The sequence below is a fragment of the Natator depressus genome, chromosome 4, assembly GCF_965152275.1.
Source record: "Natator depressus isolate rNatDep1 chromosome 4, rNatDep2.hap1, whole genome shotgun sequence".
NCBI lineage: Eukaryota > Metazoa > Chordata > Testudines > Cheloniidae > Natator > Natator depressus.
In genome coordinates, this window is record NC_134237.1 from 134492232 (window position 1) to 134517622 (window position 25391).

General features: G+C 37.8%; 1 protein-coding gene across 2 annotated transcripts in view; it reads right to left on the minus strand.

Moving 5' to 3' along the window:
* Positions 1 to 5876: 5876 nt before the first annotated feature.
* The window catches only part of DNAAF9 (dynein axonemal assembly factor 9), a 97138-nt gene continuing 77623 nt past the window's right edge, over positions 5877 to 25391 (minus strand). Inside the window, exons 27-34 of one of the 2 annotated variants that reach the window (XM_074951937.1) lie at positions 21776 to 21911; positions 20834 to 20920; positions 19426 to 19532; positions 18599 to 18673; positions 18188 to 18390; positions 15813 to 15878; positions 12517 to 12610; positions 5877 to 10023 (exon numbers count right to left, since the gene is read on the minus strand). In XM_074951937.1, coding sequence (XP_074808038.1) covers positions 9911 to 10023; positions 12517 to 12610; positions 15813 to 15878; positions 18188 to 18390; positions 18599 to 18673; positions 19426 to 19532; positions 20834 to 20920; positions 21776 to 21911 — 881 coding nt within the window. In that variant the 3' untranslated portion in view covers positions 5877 to 9910. The remainder of the gene's footprint in view (positions 10024 to 12516; positions 12611 to 15812; positions 15879 to 18187; positions 18391 to 18598; positions 18674 to 19425; positions 19533 to 20833; positions 20921 to 21775; positions 21912 to 25391) is intronic. The other variant, XM_074951938.1, reaches the window with a different exon arrangement.

Sequence of the window (25391 nt, forward strand, 5' to 3'; positions counted from 1 at the left end):
CAGACGTGCCAATTCTGAGCTAGTGTATGAAAATATCAGTATGGCTAAGTGTAGCACGGGGTAGTGGCTCGGGGTAGCCACCTGAGTGCAAATCCACCCAGACCCTCTGGGTACATACTCACTGGCTACCCTGAGCTGCCTCCCATCTCTACTGCTATTTTTAGCATGCTAGCTTGATCAGAGCTAGTGCATCGGTCTACCCATGCTGGGAAGCATGCTTCCAAGCTGCAGTGTAGACATATCCTTTCTCTCTCACTGTAAGGGATGTTTTCCTCATCACAAATCATTCTTGTAGCTCCTCCCTGCATCCTTTCCAATTATTCATCCTCCTTTTTTGAGCGTGGACAACATCACTAGACATGGTATTATTCCAGTGCAGGTCTCACCAAGGCTGTATAGAGGTAATACCACCTCCCTCCACCTGCTCAGTAGCACCCTGTTAATACAACCAAGTACCACGCTAGACTAGCCCTTTAGGCAAGAGCATCACACTGGGAACTCATGCTCAGCTGAATGCCAACGGTCCACATTTAGATGCATTGCAAAACCTGCATCCATATTTCTGACCTGTCTGCTATGAAGGAGAAAGGAGAGGTTCCCTGCATAGGGACCCTCCTAATTTACAGCAGATGCCTCCCCTATGCCAGAAAGGGACCACACCTCACCAGAGCCGATGGCCAACAGCCAACTGGCTGGTCCTGGTGCAGTGCCTAGGACCCAGACCAGAGCAATAAAAGGTGCATGAGATGCACCAGTCCACTCAGACACAAAGAGGCTGCCAAACAGAACTACATGCAGGTTGGGTCCCCCTCCCATTCAGGGGGAGAGAGGAAGAACTAAATCTGCCAGAAGTTTGGAGAGACAGCTAGTATATGCAGATCGGAAGGGGTGAATATGGCTCTCTGGACTGCAGGGGAAGGGATCTTTGTACCTTACCAGGAGTGTAAACAAAGTTTCCATTTGGAACAAGGGAATAGGTGTAGGAAGTTGGGCTCTCCAGCCCACAGTGGGAGTGGGATGAGGCACAGTGTTGTCACGAGACCATACGTGAAGAGTAAGATGGAATATCATTGAAGTCTGTGGCCCAGAGTTGGCCTGGAGCAGGAGGAATAGTTGTCACGGGTTGTCCACCTGTTTATGGAGGCCCCGATTTTCAAGAGTGTTTAGCCATTCTGGGTGCCTCTGTTTTTGAGGGGCATCCTGGTGGCCAAAGGGCCTCATTTTCAGAACACGCTGAGCACCCAACCTGGCAACCAGGCCCTTTGAGGTATCTTGGGAGTTGGACACTCAAAAATCTTAGCCAAAGTAGGTGGGGAGAGCTATGGAACATGGTCCATGATGGAAAGGCTAAGGAGGCCTGAGAAAGCATCAAGAGTGGGTGAGAACGAAGAAACAGAATTAAGCTTGGGGTTGCACATTTCCTGAGTTGCTGTGGTTCTGAGGTTTTTTTGTTTCTGTTCTTAATGACAGTGTCTCAGGACTGTTTGAAAAGCACTCTATATCCTCCCCCCAAGAATTTTCTTCATGGAAGTTTCCTGAGGTTTTATTAATTATTATTTTAAATAAAGAAAATGATCACTTATTTGCCTATTCATACAACGCTAAACCAGAACAAACAGGCAGCTCTCAGTGAAGTCACCAGCTCTGCTCCTGAGAACTCCAAACCATGGAGGCTGCATGGCAAAACCTTTTCACAAAACCTGAAAATATGGTTTGCCAGGGGCATGTTAATGGTGGTTTCCAAGTTTGACTCCGACATGACCAGACTCACATTTGAGACCTCATGGAAACCTTAGTGGTCCCCCACATCTCCTCTGCCCTTTGTGACCACATTTCAGGCCTTCTTTAAGATACACACTTCAGTAGGAGGCTTCCAAAAAGCTCTGCTGGGATGGCAGGTTCAGGCTTATAATTGTCTAGCAGAGTCCAGCATTTACAGTGACAAGTATTTCATAAATTAACTTCTAAACCCTGATTGGTTGAAATAGCAGTATACTTCAACTTAAAACAAGAAACATCCAGTTACATGCTACCAAGGGGGAAAAAAAAGCCAACTAAAAACTGAGGCAGGGGAATAGCTTGACATTTCCATAAACAGCTAGAGAAACTGGAGTTTAAGATTATCGATTTATTGCGGGCAGAAAGAAGTACTCCAGCATACTGGATTACTCACCAGGCCTTTGGTCATTACTCTGGTAGCAGACAGGCCTCTTTTCCTCGGCGCACCTAAAAAAAAATATTTAAAAGGAGAAGACATTCCCTTTGAAAGGAAAATGTGACACAAACATTGGGTTGCAGACTTTCTAGAAATCTTCCAGATGGCTTGACAGTTGCCAACGTTTATATCCTTTTATACATTCAGGCTTCCAAACCTTTAAAGATGAAGCTTGAACAAGGATTATTTTTTAAACCGTTAACCCCTTGATGCCAAGGATCCCGAAATCCAGCACAATACCAAAAGCATCTTGTTAAATCATGCACCAGCACATTCTGGATTAAAACAATTTTCCATACTTTCTCAATAAAGCATTTCTCCTTGCATGGGATTTTCCTTGCAATCTGGTTAAGACAATTTCACATTTCATCTAAAGCCATGTACGGTTTGACCTCAGATTAAAGCATACATGCTAAATAGAAATGCTGGGTAAATCCAAGCGGCAAAAACTAAATGGAGCAAAAGGGAGGCAAGTGGGACAATACAACTTGCTAACGGAGGGCTAAAATGTAATTAAAGCATACAGCATCAAAACATTGTCTAAATAGACATTCAAAAGATGACTCTGCAAGGCCTAAACAAATGCAATGAATGAAACGACCTTGACTTTATCCTCCTTTATGAATGGCTTAGGTTGGCTATTCAAATCCAATTAAGAAGTGACTATGTGGCAAGATAAAAATCATACGGAGTGTTAACTTACCAGCATTTTCTATCTAAAGGCCTGGTCTCTGGCGAAAACCTCCTATTGACTCAACTTCTACTGGATCTAGTACAAAGGTCCCAACTTTAAACACGTACCTAAGTGTTTGTCAGATCAGGGACTAAGTTCTTTATAGCATTTCTGAAAAGAGCAGCAAAATTTCTGGAGACTGAGGTCTAATATTTAAAAGGTAACGGTCAGGAAGTTTGGTGGATTCTGGCTCAACTCTTGGTCTGGTTGGTAGAAACTAAGGAGCAAAAATTGCCCATTATACAAAAACGCTAACGAAAACTCCCCCCCCCCCGATTTCAGTACAGCACAGCAAGGTCAAGGTCAACTGCACATACCCAGCAGCACTGTAAAATGGGCTAAGAAAGGGTAGACTTAAAAAAGAGAAATGACTACCGTGCTTTCAAATGTGACCTGTTTAGCTGCAGAAAATTCCTGATCATCATCAATTTAATGTTATATTTTGAGTGGTATTGAGGAAGCATTGGACATCGGGCACCAGAAACTTACCTTTGACTTGAAATTAAAGGATGAGGACAGGCAGATTGCTACATCACCTCAGGGAAGATTGCTCAAGGGGAAAATAATCCATCTTGCTTTAAAAATCAACTTAAATTTCACTTGATAGCAGGTGGTGAGCTAAGATTACTGTCTACTATGCAAAACATGCTCCTTTTACTGTTATTTTGGTCTTTCCCAACCCCTGCCTATCCCCTCCCCCCATTTCATTCATTTATTGTTTTGTCATAGATCTCTGGGGCAGGGACTTTCTTGTTTGCATAAATTACTATCAGTGAGTTGATTTGAATGGATAATGTAACATGCTGTACATCCACCATGGATCAGTGTTCATTTTAAAGAGGTGGACATAAGAATTTTTAGTAAAAAATAAATAAATCAAAATTAGGTTAAGAAAATGACAAATAAAGAAGAATATAGTTTGCTAAGGAAGCAATACTGTAATCCAGCCGGTCAATAGCTAATGGGATAATTTTTTTTTTAAAGAATGAGCAGCTGGTTTTCATTTAAAAACACTGGCTTTTCCCAGTCTAATTGGTTTGAGATGTGTCCCGCTTCACTAGTGTTTTTCTGTTTTGTTCCTTTATAGCTTGCTCTCTCATCCAGTTGTTCTCTGCAGTGAGTGAGCGAGCATGGCTGTAACCCTAGCTATAGACAGGGCAGAGACTGGGTATCCAGAGCTGAGCCAAGGAAGCTAGTTGTTTTCAGTCTAATATTGTTGGACATGCGTATGTTTTTTTCATTGTTTACAAAAAGGTGTACCCAAAACACACTTCTTTGGTGAAAGCTTTTTCACATATGGCTCACAATTTCCCCCAAATGGGATAGGGGTGTTCAGATATTCAGGTTCAGCTTCTCTTTCTATGTAGTAGTTCAGCATTATGTAGAAAAAGCGGGGAAAGAAAAGGTATAAAACTTTTAAATACAGACGGGGGGAGGGAGGGCAGCTTTTCTTTCTCTTAAGAGGGAGAAGCAGAGTGGTTCTTCAGTTCTGGAAGACTGGATAAAAATGTAGTCTGTCTCTCTCAGGTTAACAATGAAAACGGCCTTTTCCTTAGCTCTGTTGGTCATTTGAGGAGCCCATATAAAGAAGAGCAGGATGAGCATACTATAGGTGCAGATGGGAAGCACACCCTATAGTTAGTGCTATCAATACCCCGTAGATTCCCAGGCTAGAAGGGACCACTACGATTATCTGGTCAGACCTTCCGTATAACAGACCAGAACTTCCCCAAAATAATTCCTAGAGCATAATGATTCTTAAGCATCAAATTAATACAATTAAAAAAATAGTGCATAAAGTTAATGATTTATATCAAATAGGAAATAAAGTTGCTGGAAAAGATACTGAGCATATGGAATAAAGATATTGCTGAATATATAAAACAGTTCTGAATTTAAAGGAAATGTCAAATTCAATTACTTTTACATAGGCTTGGAAGGATTAGATTTTTAATCAGTAGATGTCGATAAATGTCAATTTCACTACACACAGATGAAAAAATATTTCCACTGATAATCAAAGAAAGGCCAAAGAAAGAAAAATGCTGCTTGAGAAATTATTAGAGTTTGATTTAAGAATACTTACTTTGTATATTTGGACATGTGATGTTAACTGTGTGTGTTTGAACAGTTAGAGTGATTGAATCTCAGTACCGAGGTCATAAAATAATTGTGTGAGCCCTCCCCAGTTTCCTGCAACTGTGAAAATTTGAATAGATACAAATTGAAAAAAACTACTTAATAACAAACACTGACATTATCCATCAAAATTATCAAAAACACGTTCTGAAAGCCTATTTTTACATAAAATCAGTTGCTCAAAAAGTTGTCCTTCCTCTTACTTACATGAATAAAAGGAACAGGATTTAGCCATTATCCAGTGTGTGCATAAAAATGTAAACACTTTCGCCTACAACTAAGTCCATTATTAACATTCTGACATGAACATTAGTCGATAATTGATTTTGCTTTAAAAATTAGTAAAATCAATTTTGCTGTTGAGACTTGCAATACGATTTCTTACTTTCAAAGAGTAAGTGGCCATAATTCTTTTTACAAGTGTGCAATTGGTTAAAATCAAGCCTTGAGTAGTTACAATAAACAAAAATCACTTGCTTGAGCTTTACCCAACTAGTTAAGAGGCTTACCATATGGTCCGATAGTAAACCAGCAGCTTTATATGATGGTTTTGCTTGACAGAGATCACTTACTATGAAGATTTTAAGTGTACACAGAGAGCTTTAGTTACAAGTGATCTCGTGGCATTTTGTTTCCTGTTTTAGTTAACTGTCTAACACGCCTAATTATATGTAGCCTTAATTTAAAAAGTGACTGCTGAGAGCCTCAAAAATATAGCTTAAATAACCTTGAACTTGTTCAATTTGTCAAAGAATCAAATGAAAGACAACAGATGGATATACTTTATTGGTTCTTAGCATGACATCGGAATTACAGTTGTAAAAAAATCACACAAACTGCAGGTATAAACATGTAAAACAATACAAAAATAAATGGAAAGGTAATTTTATATATTTACTGAATCGAGTTGTGTAATAAATACAATAATAAGCAAAAAAGCTTCAATCACACAATTCAGTTTAACTGAAGTTACAGTAGTGTTTGTAAATACAAGTTTTAACTTAACAAGTTGCAAATATTAAAGCATTGAAAACTAGTATAAAAGTGAATTTTGGCACATTGTAAAGTGAGATCTGTTATATTAGTATTTGACAATTATGTAAAAATGAAGCAGTTTCTCACTAGCCTTTTGAGGTACATTTTTAACAATCTAAAATTAGATTAACAACGTTGTTCTAACAACTCACAGTTTACGATTTACTATACTAGTTACAATTTTCCCTTTTAAGAATACCAAACAAGGTATTCCAGAGCTTATATCTGTGCAAATTCAGAAAAATCTCAATATAAAACTTATTAGGGAACTTTTAATTGCAACTTAAATCCTCCCTGCAATCATTTTTGCTAAATAATAATACAAAATGTGTAAGAACTGGAATACCAAATTCCACAGCTTTACAAAGAAATAATCCTAGGTCACAGCTCAGTTCAAGTTGCAAGTGTTCCCTTGCTAAGTTTGTCACATTTTCCACCCCCCTATAACTTCAGCAACTTTCTGACCAACACTCATTCTCTGTGAGAAAAAACACAAGCTGCTAACGTTAAGGTCAGCAAAGCATATAAACCCTTTGAGGACTCTTAGCACTTCATCACAATACCAGAAATGCCTGGACACAAAGTTACTGTTATCCACTTTCATTATACAGTAAAAAGACAGTATAATGGCACTTTTTACTTATTTGAACATTTGCAGCTTATCGAGAGATGGTGCTTTTTTTGTTTTACAGTAGCTAAAAATTTCAAAAACTAGATATTTATGATTAACCCAATTCTTATCTCAACTTCAAAAAATAAAACCCAGATTACCCTGCAGTTAGGGTTCAGCATGGTATATACATCTCTGACAGGAATACAAAAATGACAATTTTCCCCCCTTAAAAAAAAGGGGGGGCTGCTGACTGTTGGAAGCAAAATGAATCAGCAACTGCTATAAAACATCAGCGGCATCAAGTATTTATACATTTTAGTCCTCAAAGAGTTTTTTTAAAAAACGATTTAACCATATGTGCTAATATTCTTCACTAGGTTAATTTTAAGTCCTTTCACCAAAACCGTTTCTCCTTTAAAAAAAAGGGTGCAAGCAATACAACCCATGACGTCCACTCCCATAATTCGCTTAGTGCATCAATGGCGCCATATGCAAGGCACTGCTATGTTTAAAGGATATTATTGTCACAGTTTCACTATTTCGGTAATTTTTTAAAAATCACAGTTAAACATTAAAAGCTGAGGTAATCAAATTATTTCAATACCAAAATATATTAACTGAAATAGTACCAGTATGGTGAAAGGTCTTCATCATATTACACAGTTATTGTTACCACTCAGCATGCAGTACAGCATAGAGTATCTATACTATGCCTTTCTTGTGGTGAACTCTTCTGATTCAGGCTTTAAAAACAGCTTGATTTGTGCAGCAATAAACCCAATTTAATATGTTTATTATTTCCTGTTTTGGTCACAAGGCATCTCGGTTTTAATTAGCTTATTATACTAAACCTAGATGAATCAGCCCATCGATATTTATTTTCAAGAGCTACACAAATTAGAGTTCTTAAAGAGAGTTCAGCAGAGTATAAGCTACAGTATCTTCATCTATCAATTGCACTTAAAACCTACTCCGTTACTGATTTCCAAGTTGAGACAAAGTGTCAACAAAGTGCCATTTGTCTCAGCTTCTGGTATTTTATGTCTGACGTTACATAGTCATACAGCTATTCTAGATATATGGCTTTTGCAGATTAGACAATTTAGGCTAAAAAGGAGCAAACAGTGTTTACGCTAAGTTATATTGGCAAAGAATTATTCTATTGTCTAAATGCCCCTTTTGTTGCAATATTACCTACAGAATTTTATATTTTCACAACGCTGTTTTAATATGTAGTTTCCATAGCCAATTTTACTTCGTTTCTAAACACTGACAACACCCCAGAAATCAACTGTTAACTACGTTTACCTACCAGGCACTAAACATATTAAAAGACTAAAGTGTAGCCATGCATAGATAATTCTCGAGCCTTATTATGATGCTCTATACCTGTAATATGGGTTGCCCCAGACAGTATACAAAACTTGGAACTAAACTGCTGGCTTTTACTGTGCTTTATAAGGAAAGCATTTCTATCCTATTCAAGTCCTGTGGTGTGCAAGATAATGCCTAAATTCTGAAAGCTTTTAACATCTAGCATGAAAAAAAAAAAAAATTATTTAAGCAGCAGCCTTACAAACATTTAAATCCTAATCTGCACCACCTGGAATTCAAAATCTGTACTTTCTTACAGAATCTGTATACCCTAATGATCACAGTACAGGCAGCTCACTGAGGTTAGCTAGTAGTGACGTATACTAAAATTTTATCTAAAGTGTTCCAATTCTTATGGTCTAATTGAAATTTCAGCCATTTAAGATTCCAAATGTAAAGGATTTATTTCCTAACTAAGGCATCAAATTTCTATGTAGACTTGCACTTGACTGTAGGAGTTCAATCTCGTTTTCTTTTCTTAACAACAGAGCTTATGAATACGAGTTAGGCTTCATTATTATAATCAAACTATACAGAATTATTCCTTCAATAAATTCTTATTGCATCAAATACATCTGATCAACAGAAAGGTCACAGATGCACTAAAAGCTGATCCTTATCTGTTCCTGAGGCAAAGGAGTATGCAAGTTAAAATGTTCAGCCATGGTTGGTTTCCACAAAACTAATTTCCAAACACACAGTGAGCTACAGTAAGCTGTTTTTCAAGGTAACAAGCCCTACAATAAAGTCAAGAGTAGCCTGCAGGTTAGCCACTTCAGAGTCTTGGCCAGCACTCTACGCAGTCATATTCAAAATAATTCTTGTTTAATTTAGAGGACCAGGTGCCATCATTCTCACTATAATATCAGCTTGAAAAAAAACAAACAGGAACCAAAAAAAAAAAAAAAAAATCAAACCCAGTGTTTCAATTCTGTGGAAGGCTATGGCACACTGACTCTCCTAAAAGCTTGAAAAATAAAGTACTTCAAGTACTATTCTGTATTTCCGTACTGTTCTTTTTTACCTTTGAAAAACATATCAAAGTAGACAAATAACTCATCTCTTCAGCCAAAAGATACCTCGCTCATCCCCAGATGATTTGCTCAGATGTTGGCGCTACAGGAAAATATACAAGATAACCCTTTTTCTCTCAAGCAATGGCAGGTCATAGGTTACGCCACTCTGCCTGTAATGCATTCTGCATGATAACGATAGTATCGCAGGAGAAAATGAGCCATTGAGAGCAGCAGCATCAGATCAGGTGATCAGAGCTTTTCAAGTGTTCCCCCATTTCTCGCTTTAGGAACACATTCAAACTCTCATACTGAAATACTTCAGGGAGTAACAAGTGTTGGCCACTTTTTCATTTATGGACACTTGTGTACATTCTGTACAGGAAGTTTGATAGGACTTTGAAAGAAATGAGCTCCAGGTTTTTGATTATCTGTACCACAGACCAATTTCACTGCTCATACACAAGGCTATTAGGACATACAGTTTTGTTTTGAACATGTAATATTTCCACTGCTAATCAGAGAAATTCCAGGTGGTACTTTTTATGATCTGGAATTAAGGTGAAGTGGATGTGAACCAGACTGTACAAACAACTAAGTAGTTACCAGATTAAAACGCCAGCTTTACAGGAATGAAGTTTCATTTTAAAACTGCTGAAACCTAACATTTTACTTTTCATTTTCTTGTTAACCAGCAAGCCTGCCAGCATTTTTCGGTTACCGATAGTCAGATGACAGTTTAGAAATCCACAATGTTTATGTGCATTTAATACCACGAACATGCATGCTTATGTCTTCTGCTCAAAGAGATCATGATATTCTTGTTCTTCTAGCTCTCTATTGTACTTTTCGATTTCTCTGTTAGCTTCTTCCAAGTAGTCATTCATGAATTGGTCCATTACTGATGTCAAAATACTAAGGAAAAGTATTCACCCAAATAAAAATGTGCGTTAGAATCAGAACAGGTTGGACTAACTAAGCAACTGAAATCGTTAGCTCTGCATATTAACAGGATGAATTTTCCTCTGTAGGCAATAATGCAATGTATTCGCATATCCTGGAGTCAGAACGGATTACCAGTACTCCTCCTCAAAGAGGCTGTAAGGGTTACATAGGTAACTTTCTTAATCTCAATAGGAAAAAATAATAAGGGCTGTGACATATACCAGCAGGGCAGGTAAGTGACAGTAAGGATATCTCCAGGATATCCAGTCTCTGCCCCATCCGTTGCTTCTCTAAAATCATCCCAAGCTTCAATCTGATGTCCCTGGGGAAAGTTCTGTTAACAAAATCAGGATTCCTATCACCAGCTGCTCTTTCAATCTGGCTTTTAAATGTACTCTAAAAAAATGTAGACCCATCACACAGTATCTAGACTCTGGAAGTATGTACCATTTGTACTGAATTTCATTTAGGAGGGGAGAGTAAATGAGAGAGAGGGTATTATTCCTGTTATTAGACTGTTTTAATGGCTGTGAAAGGGTGGTTGATGCTGTGGTACATTAATTTGGGATAGTCTCATCTATTACTTGGTCTTGCATACCAGAATTACATGAATTTGATTAAGTAGGTTAATATTTATGGCCAAGGTTTAGCATATGTGCTGCTTTGTTCTCCCTTAACTTTTCTACCAAATGACTATGGTCAGGGAATGTACCCAAGAAGGGAAGAGAGGTCTGATGATTTAAGAATTAAAATTAAGTGCCACAGAAGTTATGGAAGGACAGGTCAGCCCTCTTGCTCAAAGAAGAACTGAAGTATCCACCTGCAGCTTTCCAAGTAAATTACAATCAATCAGTTACTGAAGATCAAGAAATACTAAAAACAAAAGTGAGAACATAAAAGCAGACTTGAGGTAAGTTCTTTGTGGCGGAGATGGTCTTTTTGTTCAGTACCTAATGCAATGGCGTGCTGGTTCCTAGGCACTGCAATAATACGAACAAATAACAGTTTAGAGAGTATCTTAGGACAAAAATATCAGAAAATGTGATGGACACATGAGGAATTGTACAGTGGGGGTCTGTTAATAGGACTCTGGAGTTATGGCCAAATATTGAGACATAAGGCAATACACCAATTCAGGAAAAAAGTAATCAGTGATATTCAGGAAAGAAAATTTAAAAAAAGCCCCTTTGATCTTTGTATACTTTATTTTGTCCTGACAAGGAACAAATTCTGCTGATCTAAGAAAGCAAAGATCGCTAATTTCACAGTTCAATGTATGCTCCCCATAGCTGGTTGCTCATACCAAGTGAAGGGTGCAGAATCCAAGCAAGGGTTTTTAAATAATGAAGCAAGTGCAGCCGTATTTTAATTCACAAGTAATACTGGAGGGTAATCACGCACATGCTTCTGATTTTGTTTGCACACTCTGAAGACACAGCGATTAGCTGGTATGCACGGGAGGTTTTTCCACATCAATCAGGCTAGAAGGTTTTTTACATTAATGAAACTTCAATATCCAAGGAACAAGAATATCCAGAGATCTTGCTGTCTTTTTAATTGGTTTCTCTAAGTATATAATTCTTTTTGTGACTCATTATCTTGAAAGGTAGTTAAAGGATTATTTGGTTTAAATTGAGATTTTTTTTTTTGTATAGCATGCTTCTGATTATCTGAAAATCGCAGAAGACAGATTTTGTTTGGATAATCAGGAGTTTGAATAATTGAGAGGGCAGGAGTGGCAGTGAAGGGAGCCCTCTGTAGCTCATTGCCCCGCTCACTCACTCCCATGACACCAGGACTACCCTCTTGATTGTTGCAAGCAAAAGGGGTGGGGAGGAGAGGAGAAGGCGGCTGCGGCCCTGATGGGGCAAAGTGGAGACTTCTGGCCATTACTCCGATCTGCCCCAACAGGACCTTGCACATGCAGGGATCAGGTGTCACCAGCCCTGCAGCTCTGTTGTCATAGCTCCACTCACTCAGTCCCACTACAGGAGGGCTGCACAAGGTTTCCTGAGCTGCTGCAAAGGCCATTCAGCAACAGGGTGGCCTCCACCAGAGCCGGGGGTCTTTGCTCTATCATCTGAACCTCCACATTATCCTAATGCAGAGCATGGAGACAAGGGAGCGATTCGGATAATAGGGTTTTTGAAAAATCAGGATTATACTGTACTTGATTTTCTATATGATCTAATGACCTTTGGTTTGTTCAATTCAGCTTCTTACACGGTGACTGTAGGAGTGATCTATTAATGTTAGAGCCTGATATGGCAAATGGTCATATGCTGATTTAAAACATCAAAAGGCTTCACATTGCATGATCACCAGCTAGTCAGCTGGTTCTTTTAGGGATAATGCTCTGCCTCAGTATTCCATACATCAGCTTTGTCTAAATCTGCAGCATACTTTCTACAAAAATACTTATGAATTTAAATACATATTAAAAGGATACGTGGATGGTAATCCATCTTGTCCCCAAAGAAATTCACAAACTGAGTTCCATTGTAAAAGTAACCAGCTGGAAGTGGATCCAAGTGGCGCTTCACCTGCATTCAAAGGCAAATACTGTCCCATTAGACTGTCAGTAGCTCTAAATGCCTAAAACATGGGTATGTAAGTCTATGCAGTTAAACAGAAGGGGGATGCCTCTTTCGAGAAACTTACCAACCCAGTACAAAAGTGCTTGACCTTTTGTTTAAATGAGTAGTCACTTTGCAAAACAGGCTTAAATACTAACATGACTGCAGTATCTTTAGCTGTTACCTTATAATTTAATTTTCTACTAGGAAAATTGAGGAAAAAACAAAACGTTTATTGTCCTCTTGGTTGTAAAAGAGGACCCCAAGGGCTTGTCTAGACTAGGATAAAAGGTATACTCTTAAAACTTTATTAGCTAAAACAATGTAACACTAGTTTGGAAACGGCAAGTTAGCCCAGCCCTGTTTTAGTTAATATAATTTAAAAATATGCCTTTTATCCTAGTCTGAACAAGCCATTAATGTTAACTGATACAGGGCTACCTTCTTGTGTCTGCAGACAAACCCCTCAAGAGACATGGACTGGCCCTCTTCATCTCAGTCTAGAATAGATTAATAGTTTCCAAGGCCAGAAGGGACCACTATGGTCATCGAGTCTGACCTTGTGTATAACAGGCCACAGAACTTCCCCAAAATGATTCCTAGAGCGTATATTTTAGAAAAACATCCAGTCAATTTAAAAATTGTCAGTGATGGAGAATCCATCATGAGTCTTGGTAAATCTTCCAGCCATTGGATCAATATATATGTTTCTCTGCTAGATTCAAGAGCCTATTATTAAATATTTGCTCCCCATGTAGATACTTATAGACTGTACTCAAGTCACCCATAACCTTCTTTTTGTAAAGCTAAATAGATTGAGCTCTTTGCGACTCACTATAAAGCATTTTTTTCAATCCTTGAATCATTCCCATGGCTCTTCTTTGAACCCTCTCCAATTTATCTACAACCTTCTGTACTGTGGACACCAAAACTGCAAATACCAAACACGGTTGTACCAGTGCGAAATACAGAGGTAAAATAACCTCTTTACTTCCACTTGAGATTCCCCTGTTTATATATCCCAGGGTCACATTAGCTCTTTTGGCCACAACATCACATTGGGAGCACATTTCAGCTGATTATCCACTATGACCCCTATATCTTTTTTAGAGTTACTGTTTCCCAGTATAGAGTCCCCCATCATGTTGGTGTGGCCTACATTCTTTGTTCCTTGATGTAGATATTTACATTTAGCTACATTAAAATGCATATTGTTTGCTTGTGCCCAGTTTACCAAGCAATCCAGATAGTTCCATATCAGTGACCTGTCCTCTTCATTATTTACCACTACCCTAAATCTGTATCATCTGCAAACTTTATCAGTGATGCCTATGTTTTCTTCCACATCACTAATAAAAGAGAGCCAAAAGTGATCCCTGCGGCACCTCCCTGGAACCATACCCACTGGATAACTTTTCTCCATTTACAATTACACTGAGACCTATCAGTTAGCCATCTTTTAATCCATTTAATATGTGCCATGTTAGTTCTAGGTCATTCTAGGTTTTTAATCAAAATGTCATGTCTGTCAAAGCCTTACAGAAGTCTCAGTGTATTATGTCAACACTATGACCTTTCTCAGTCAAACCTGTGATCTCAAAGAAGAGATCAAGTTAGACATAGCCTATTTTCCATAAAACCATGTTGATTTGCACTGATTAAATTACCCTCTAATCCTTTATTAATTGAAACTCTACATCTAACAGCCAAGGTGCTTACATCACTCCTGTCCCCATAATACCTGAACATCTCTGACTGTATCTCCGTGATTGCCTAAGAAATGTGGGAACACTCATTGCACAAGCAACTATAAATACTCTGTACATCAGTCCTCATTTCATTTAAGAAAATGGTGGCATGAGCACTAATTCCTTAAGCAAGAAAAGCGGGGTAAGGAGTGTAGTCACAGTCATTGTAGTATAATGTACTGTAATTGTCCTTATTTGAAGACCAGAGAATGCTTTAAAAATACATTAAAATATGTCTTAACTACTTAAAGAACTAAGAAACAGGTTGCTTCATGGAGGTAGCCTTACAATAAAGGTAGTTGTGGGGTTGCTTTTGGATGGTCTCTTATGACAGGTTTCCTAAGGCGGCCTGTTGCATAGATTGCACTGCGTTTCAAACTAATTTTGAAACATATACAGACCTCGGTAACGTGAAGCTTCTATCAAATAATTTGTTTAATTAAATTTAAAATTGATATATTTTGAAATAAAGGCACATCCTAATGACATGCAACTTAACAGCTTTGCACCCTGTGCCATTTTCCAGACTGACTCTCCACAAAGATCTCCTGCAACTATCCATATATTTGTTGTGAGGACAAAATCAAAATAAGCCTTCATTAAAATGCAAGAAGAGTATAGGCTAAAAAATGCTGAATAGCTTGCCATGTAACTACAAGTACTAGTAGTTTCCCATATCAGATCATTAAATCCATTTTCTTTCCTGCTTTTTATTGACTAGAGATACATGGTTCTATTCCAGATGCATTACTACTTCAAGATACATACTGAAGAGCAAACATCTAAGATTGAGGCACTAAGTGCTTATGATTATAAGGATCTTTTTCCAGTCCTATGACATGACCAGATGCTTCCTTAAACTTCACATTTCATACAGGAGGTTTTAGTGTTTAATCACCTTTATTCCAACAGGAAGCCATAGAGCAACTTGTAAATACTCCTGGTTTGTCTAAAAACAGACTGTACCAACAGCAAGACCAGCAAAGGACAGCTTAAGAATAGCAGCTGCAGGGGCAGACGAATATAGTGTCCACACAAACAACTATCTTAAATGAGTTTATTTTTGCCTTTCACATGCAGATGACAGCATAGATAAACAAACAGTATGTATCTATATAGCTACCAAGAATTAATGGAAATACATCCATCACTATTCTGAAAATGGGATTATCACTATGATGTGATAATGCAATTCCATAATAGAGTTTTGGAAGTGGGAGCATGGGGCTATTTGGAAACGAATGCTTACACAGCACTCCCACCACTTATCTGGAAGCTTAACAGCATCAGGAAAAATAGTTTTGCATGCATCAAGTCAGAAACTTAGAACACAGTTCTTGCTATAGCCTTCTATCATATAAATGGGCACTTAAGGAAGTGAGGATCAAAACAAAGCCTTGATGCTAATGGCTTGTACTTACATGAATGTTTTTGATCTCCTGCGGGGTCAGCATTCCTCTGGTTTTCAAGGCTTTCCTCTGAGGTTTCTATACATAGATTCAGATACCAAAAATACATTTAATGCTCATGCCAACATCACACTACGGTATAATTAAGGTACCAAAAAAAAAACAACAACAAAAGAGCAAGCAACCAGAAAAGTACAACTATCAAGTTCTCACAAATATGAAAAAGGTAGCAATCGGTAAACAAAGATAATTGTGCTTAATCCTAACACAGGGTATTTTTAAAAAATGGATATGAATGCTAATAAGTGGACACGGTTATTAAATTGCATTGTTTACTTAAGGCACTCTAGATTCAATTTTTACACATACAAACGTAAAAAACAAGAATCTTATACAAATGTGTTTTAGTTAACAGAACAGAACAAAAATTCTGAAGGTATTTTAACGAGACTAGTTAAATAAGCTATTGTAAAAAACAAAAAAATGACATAAGAGGCAGAACAATCAAGTTTTTAGACTTAATAAAGAGACCTGTACCTCACTTCTTTAGGCAATATGCAGAAACTGAAATATTAAGTTATTTAAAACCCCTGAATCAGTCTCTACTGTTGATGTTGTAGGGGATGAGAAGGCACTTTCATTATAAATTCCATTTACAGGAGGTTTGGAAATTTTTGAGAGCGCTACTGGTTGGGTTAAAATCTTTCATGTTTGCTCTCAGTCCAAAGATTATGCTTTTATTTTCAAGGTCTGATTGAATTCAATTCAATCATTGCTGAGTTAGCTGAAGAAGAGGAGTGTTTTTCATCCTTGGAGAAATTTGCTTATTTTTAAAAACGTCCAATCTTCCATGAACTTAGTTCTCAGAACAGATAAATGCCATTGGCATGTAAGCAGCAGCATGATTTAGAAATAACATTTGTGTACATACAGCATGTACATTTCCCACTTAAAAAGAAAACACACCCCATGCTGGAGGAACAGAAATAGCGTGGCATGAGAACAGGGCTGGAAGCCAGAAACTCTCGAGTTCTAATTCTGGCTCTGATAAGGATTCCCCTCTGATTTCTGGAGAGTCTCAACTTCTCAGCCTACGCTGCATTCCAAGATGCTACACATACGAATTTATAGTTGTAGAAAAGATTGTCATTTATTGTATCAGAGAAATCATGACCATCTAATTAAAGATTGTACCAAAATGTTTATGGACAAGGAGCTCAAGTTAATGCAATGTATACAATCATAATTTTAATAGTTCCTGGCTCAAGTGCTGAACTGTGCAAACTTAATGTTCTCAGTTTTTGTATGGAGTTTTCTTTAAAAAAAAGAATTCAAAGAGATACACTCGCCGGTACTGTGGAACTGACTGGAAAGCACTGTAATATCTTTTCCCATACTCCTCAGGAGCTCAGACTGGTCACAGCCTCTAAAAAGCCTACAGAAGCACTGACTGCAGTCCCTATAAATATCTCACAGACAAGACACTCTTGTCCATCTTACAAAAGTGCATGCACCCAACCCTTTACTCTTCACGATGTGGCTATGTTAGCCACACACACGTACACATTTTGGACTTACTTAACAGCCCACTTCACAAACTTAGCAAAAAAAAAAATGTACCGCCAAACTGAACGTATGATTTTCAAGACCATGTAAATCAAAACCAGCTTTCACCTGAACACAGGTTATTTCCATGCTATATTTAAACTTTCTTTTCACAGCAGCAGTTTGCAAAATGTTTTAAAAACAGGAAGAAAACACATCCCCTCCCACCAAAAAAATTGTCTCATGATGAAAGATAGCTGAATAGTTTTTGCTCAAAACTTTTTTTTTTTTTTTTCCCCTCAATCTTTACCGTCAAGCACAGACCAAGCCTGGAAAATGTAAGCCCAAAATTTGAGCAACTGAGACCAGGAGGGAGGAATGGAAACAGTTATACACTAACTACAGTGGTTACTGCCGCTCATTATCATTACACCCAAGTGCAGGTTCCACACACTGAATTGTCTGAGCTTAAACGGCTCTGGACCCTACCCATATGCAGGACAACCATGTCTCAGTCCAAGTCTTCTTGGGTTTATTTGGACATACTCGCATACTCAATTTGCTATGGAGTATTCTGGAGCAAAGAGTTCTCACCGTGACTATGCTGTGACATGCTTTAAAAACAAAGTTCGAATTACAGGTGGCACCAGTGAGCCTTTTCAGCCATCTTGTTGAAAAGATCATTTCTAATGGTAGAATCCAGTGTGCTCTATGCAGGGCATAGTTAACCAGTTTCCAGTCTACTTTAACAATAAGAACATTAAAACACTCAAATTTCATTTTGGATTTTTAAACGAGGCAACACAGAAAAAAAATCAACAGTTATAAGTGCGTCTGCAAACCTGCTTTGCAGTTTGTCTGAGCCAGTCTTTTATATCCTCTTCCTTAAGAGAGCAGCCAATGAATACAAGGAAGTACTCCTGTTGACTGCTGCGATCTCTGTTATCATTTCTTGAATCAGGAGGAGTAGGCCCCTCCTGAACAGGCACAAGGCTTAATGAATTAGATGATGTATTATGACAGACTTCTATCATCTTATCAGAATCTACCAAAAAGAGAACACATTTTCTTTAAACACTGGGCTGGTATAGCTGACTTACCTCAGTTATTTTAACAGGTAGCACATGTGCATAGATGCGTATAGTTCCTTTACGAACCAAACTACTACAAATTATACATTTTAGTATTCTGGGAGTAGGTGAAAACAACAAGTGTAATCTCAAGACCATGCATACAAAGTACACTCCAGTTACCTGAAAACTTAACTTTGCCCAAAATGTGGTATATGTTTCCAGAAAAAGGACTTGACTTAACTGATGACTTAATTGCTGTATGAAATAAAAATAAAAACAGGTTATTAAACTTATTTTTCCTCTTCCCTGGTGCAGCTCATTCAGCACAGATCACCTTGGCTACCAGTGGAAGGTTAGAGTCCCGATCTCTAAATAACCCACTTCACACTATTTGCTATGCTACGTCCCTTGAAGCCCACACTACTTGTAACTTCTCTTCCCTACGGGGGAGAAAAGGATATATACTCAAAGGATACTTATAATAAAAAAGTATCCCTCCCACATAATTGACTCTTAGTGTGGAGAGAAAGAAGATTCTCAGAAAAACAATTTTTAAAGTGACAGAAGGAAAGACATTATTTCTACTCTAAAAGCACATTTTCACTCTAGAAGTGGTCTGATTTTGTAATCATTGCAAGGAATTATATATAAAGTTACAAGGTAGCTATACTTTAACACAAGAAAACAGAAAAAAAAAGTATTTATTTCAACTTAGAAAAAGCTTCTAAGTATTGACGTGTATGGGATAATTACCCTCAAGTGGTTTCACTGCATACTAAAATGTTAGATTTAATATTAAAAGCTTACGCTTATTTAAACAAGGTCATGAGTCTTTAAGTTTCCAGAATAGACAAAAAAGTCAAAATACACAGCATATGAAGAACTTTGAGGAGAAATTATTTTCTAGATAAAAATTTCACATTATTCATGATTAGCATAGCACAGGGTCTCCCTAACTAAACACCCACAATATTTTAAATCTTAAAGTCACCAAAATCCATTTTTACCTTTACATTTGGTCACAAATCGTGTTTTTTCCAGAGGACGGCTAAACCACACACAGATCTGAACCATTGGTGGGAAGACAGAACCAGCTCCAAACTTACCATCATACCTTTTTAACAAAAAAGGGAAATCAACTTTATTTGCCAAAGATATTTTTGATTTCGTTTCCCCAGACTTCATGTGAGCAATCAAAGTTCCTGTAAGTGTCCATTATCATGCTTTATCTATTTTTTATCTAATAGGTTTCTAAAAATGAAGAATATTTGTTACTTTAACAACAGAGGAGCTTTCATGAAGAGATTGCTAAATTCATTGCTTGTAAGAAGAGAAATACAAACGGTAAACAAGGTAAGAATTAGAATCATAGAATATCAGGGTTGTAAGAGACCTCAGGAGGTCATCTAGTCCAATCCCCTGCTCAAAGCAGCACCAACACCAACTATTATATATGTAATTTTGTATCACAACTGATATCAGGAACCACTTCTATGAAGTTCCTGCTGTTGGCACTTCCCCCCGCCAGGTGCACTACATTAAGAGACAGAATCCCAGTGTCAAGAGGTTTGAAACAGTTTCTTCTCCAACCCAATTCTCTTCCCTTTGGAATGATATGGGATCTAAAAGAAGCCTTACCCTTACTCCATGATGGTTTACTTAAGAAACCTCTCTCAAACCCAGTCTGGAGTCAAGGTGTAATTAATTCTGAACAAGAAGCTGTTCTGGACTGACCAGGTATGTTGGTTTAAGGGCTGCACACTATGCCTCTAATACTCTAAACGTAACTAGAAAACAATTGGTCAGGATTTGGGACTGGTGCCAGGTTGGCAGTTCTGGAGAACAAAGTCTTCTATTTGCCACACAGATACAGCACAGACAGCAGCAGCAACATACCATCCCCAGCAACGTGTTGCAACCCTGAACTGTAGAAGATACCACTAGGTGTTAGAACAGAGTTCTGTTTCCATGTATTTTCTGTCCTTGGCCTCCGCCGAGGCTGCCAATCAAGAAGGCTGATATTTCACTGGGGATAACTGTCTGCTAGTAACTGAAACGATACCACTAGATCATTTCATTTAGGCTGAACAGATGTCAGACTGAATTTACTTCAAGTCAGTACTGACCTACTCCTCTTATTCTCACAGGGCTAGCTCTTGCTCTCATTGAAATTAAAGCAATTTTGCCACCCATTTAAATGGCAACAGAAGAGGATCCTAAGTAGGCAAAAGATGGCACTAGTGGATCTAAAAACACTACTCACAGGCTCTTTAAAAAAAAAAAAAAAAAGACATTTACAAAGTCATTGGTCCACAGGTATGAATTGTCTTGAAAATATAAGCTAGTGGGGGCTTTTAAAATCCTTCATGTTAATTAAAAAATGCTTTTTTATTATTTCTCAACTAAGATACTTGCCAGCCAGGATACATTAAATATCGAGCTCTCATCATTGGAGGATTTGAAAAACTGCTTTCAGAGAGAATAAGCTCAATATCCTCATTCCTATTAAAAAAATAAATAGAGATTTTTAATTTACAGAACACAGTAACAATGGCCATTTATCTGTAAACCATTTATATAAATTAGGATGTGCTAGTCAGATTGCAGTAAAATAATAATATGTTTACTATTTATGGTACATTAAAAGTTTTTGTTTAAAAAGAAAGGAATTCTCTACTCAACTAATTTTCTATTTGCAACTAGGATACAAGTAAATATACTAAATAAAATATATAACACAGCAAAAAAGCCCTTATAAGAACTTCATCGGATCCTCAATTCAACTTTTACTGATATTGATTATGACTTACTCATTGACTTTGGCCCCATTAAAGTTGAGTGGGTTTACTCATCCATGCCACTCAATGTGCGTAGAGGTTGCACAATTGGTCTCTAATGGAACAAATATTAATATAAACCTACAATCTGTAGAAAGAGAATCTTACCTGCACTGCTGTATAAAGTAAAACCTAACATGAAAATTACTCTGCAAATGAAAAGCTACACCCATTTTAAACCTTAACTTTTCCTAAATCATACTGTATTATTTGTAGCTTATGGTCATTTAATGTATTCCTTTGACACTTAAATCTTTCGTGAATCATGCTGTATCAGAACATCTGGTTGAAGTGTAGATGACATTCTTAAAATGTCAAAATTCCAAGAACAGATGAGATATCCTGTTATCAAAGAAGTAATCACTAAGAAAAATAAGCATTTTTCTAGTTTACGTACTAAGTCCACTTTCTGTTTATAGGTGAAAGTCAAAGATGGTCAGCTTTTCTTGTAAGAGTGTTTTCCATTTTTAGAACAGCAACTTGAAAATCGCAAAGAACTGGAAACTTCAGCTAGTATTACCTAGTTACGAGGCCATTTTCTGCCAAGATAAATGAAACAGCAGGATTTGCTGCTCGTATGAGGCTCTGGAGTTGTACAAGGAGTGGGTGTCTCTGCTCTGTAGTATGACTTGTGAAGACCACATTGCTCACCAGCCCTGCATGAAGAAATTGGGGAACAGTTCACGCAAATAATGTCTGCAATGGTGGAGAACAATAAAACATATGCTGGTTAAGTAGTACAGCAAAAACATTTTTCCAGGTTGTAACTGTTGACCAGTATATGCTGGCTAGCATATACATAAATACACTGCTCCATGTGTATGAAGAAGCACCAATAACATTAAGCACAAATATTTTAACAGTGATACAAACTAAACTGGCCTATACCATAATCCTGTTCACTTTATCCTAAGTATCTCATAACACTTTTAATTTGCTTAAGTAAATATCTGGCATAAGCAGATACAACAAATTTAATCTTGATTTTGACCAGTTTCCTATGTCTTAGTACAAGCTAGTGAAGTACCTTCACAGACCAGAATCTGGAATGCTAGTATATAAAACTAAGATAAAGAAGGACCTGAACAACTAGTTAGGGAACTGGGACAAACTAATGGGTTGGAATTTAGTGACATGTAAAGAGATGTGTAACCTGTAAAAAAAAAAAACATCATAAAAACACCACCAGGTGAAATGTACAACTTTGGGAGCGCCCCTCCTGTATAAAGTGAATATAATGTCATTGCATCAGAGAGTTTCCTGGAGACTGGTGTCATAGATAGAACCTTTTCCCTATGCGATATTATTATTGGCTGAGAACAATAAACCTGACAGACACTGGTTATTTCGCCTTTTGAATATATTTCATAACGAATCCAAGTATTGTCAAGCAATTGACTACTCAGTTTATCAAAAGTAATTTCTATTTGTTTGCATCTTACCCCAATAAGTAAAGCTTATTACAAATGAGAAAATCTAAAGCGGATAGCATTTTGAGCAAGTTATGTGGAATAATCAACAGATTTAATTATTCCGAATTATTAAACATTTATATTGCAGTATCTTCTAGGGGCCAAGGAGGCGGTGGTGAGGGGGAAGCGTTGTCAGTTGCGTCAGGCATTATACAAATATATAGAAAATAAGTCCCTGAACTCCAACAATCTTACAACCTGAAAGAGACATGACAAGACATAGGTTGCAGTTAGAAAGAGGGAATAATGTATTTAGGAAATAAGATTATTCCAGTTTGGGCCCCCTGCCCAGAAGCACTTCAGCATGCGCTTAACTTTACTGACTTGTGTGAAGTTATGCACGTAAGTAAGCACTTGTTTGTGAATATTTAGTTTACAGTCCAACTAGAATACCAACCATTTGATACTCAAAAAGGAGAGAAGGTTAGAGGAGAAAAAACTCTGTTCTTAAAGGGAGAGTAACCATTGCCAGGTATTTCCACCTTAGAGAAGCCAATTAATAACTGGATAACAACAATTAAGTCATAACAAAGCTACTAATGCCATCATGCAGCTCATATTTTATTGTTACACAAGTCTCAAAACACACTGAGTACCAATATTCCTCACTGGTTAAAAAAATCACAACTTTAAAATATTCACCCCTTTGCAGTGATGGTCTTTAGTGGAAAAAGTTTTGGAGGGACAAGGCAGAAAGTGATACATAACCAGTGTTCCTCATCAATGTTCAGAGATATTGTTAGTCTCCTATACTACATAAAATTGAGGGTTTCAAAACCAAATCACTTAAAGAACATTATTCTGTGAAAGATATTGTATCCTAGTCATTCTGACTTGGAATTGTGGAGTTCTAATCTCAGGTCTCTTACTGACTGTATGGCCCTGAGCAACTTTTACTCGGCCACTCTAACTCAGCTTCCCCATCTGTAAAATTGGGATATTTACCTCCCTCACAATGAAGCTCTGGGGCTCAATCTTGTGAAGTGCTCTGAAGACAAAGAATTGATACTACTTTTGATGCAGCAAAGGAAAGGCTTACTTCCATGAGAAATTTCAAAGAGATCTATCATCCCCTCTACAAGCGACAGTGCTAGTCCACACCAGTTCTCCTCAACCAGGGGTACACGTACCCCTGGGGGTACACAGAGTTTTTCCAGGGGGTACATCAATTCATCTAGATAGTTGCCTACTATCAGGAGGATGTAAGGGTAGGAATCAATCTTTGGACTCCTATGACTCAGGAACTCTTAAAACACTGAAATTACTGGTATGGTGCAGCTCTACAGTTGCAGGGGGAGATTTTTCTAAAGACAACTCTTCCTCCAGCAACAGGCAGCAGGAATCCTTCAGATTTTTAAAGATCAGGTGGTATCACTGAACAGAAGCCAAGCTTGATCAGTCAGCGCAAGAACCAATTTAAAATAAATAAAAGGGAAGGAAAAAGCCAATTTAATAAAATTGGACTTAAAGAAAAATGAACATTTAAGCCTCATGACAAGCTCAATACACATATGTTTGTCATGCCATTTTAGAGCTGAGACTTCAGACAGTCAGACAATTGTCACTTTTAGAGACAAAAATAGAAAATATTTTTCCTTTCTATTTTCAAAACGGTTCTTTTCGACACCAAGTTTGCATTCTACAAGATGACATAAATGAGGATAACAGCTGGAAAAATACTAGTGGGGCACCTAACTTCCTTGAGTCTAACCTTGGAGAAAAGTAACAGACTTCAGCTGGTGCTTCCATAAAGAGAAAATCCCTCTTTAAAATCATGAGGCTATCTGTTCTCCCAGACTTAGGGCTAAACAACAGCTACAATTTTCATCTACAGGAACCGTCCTGGATTTGAATACAGAAGATGCCCTTTTACACCTGGTGAACAAGTACAGCATGGAGACAAATTACAAGTTAAATGGGAACCAGCTGCTGTTGTTGCAAATGCCTTCTGAAGAGAATCAGAAATAAAGTACTAGCTTCTATCGCCAATAAGCCTTGGGCACCAGAACCAGTTTTATTAATGGAAGGCATGTTGGCTGGCATATTGGTGTTATCCTCCTTCTCTTTTCTTAAAGTACCACAGGAACCATTAATTTCTGAGCAGAATTACACTGAAGAAACTTCTGTCTAATACCTCACCCAAGGGATGGCGGAGCACAGGGTGCAAGATCCCTAGTAACTCCCAGGCTGTAGTACTGAGCTTGAAAATTCCCCCATGTCCCGAGACCAATTTATAAACTATTTCAGGTATTTCCCCTATGCCATGGAGACTAACATCAGACAAAATAGAGGGTACTTGCAAGAGAAAACCATTTAAGGTAGAAATACTTATGGTGGGAGATACTATAAAGGTCAGAATTGGGCCTTCTAATACCTTTATCTTATGAGGTTCTTAGACTAATTTCAGAAGCATCTTCATTGTCAGATACTGAAACTGGGATTGAGAGGCTGAACAGCAAGCACAGAGCACTTCAAACAAAATCAGAGACACACTTACAAGTTCCGATGTGGATCACACAAATGACCTGAAAGGTAAGAAGTATGCCCAACAACAACTACAACTTGGTTTGTAAGGGCACATGTTGGATATTTTCTTTTAAAAAAAACTTCCCCATTTAATTGGCGCCTCCAAATGGATAACCTGCATATGGCTGCTTTACATTG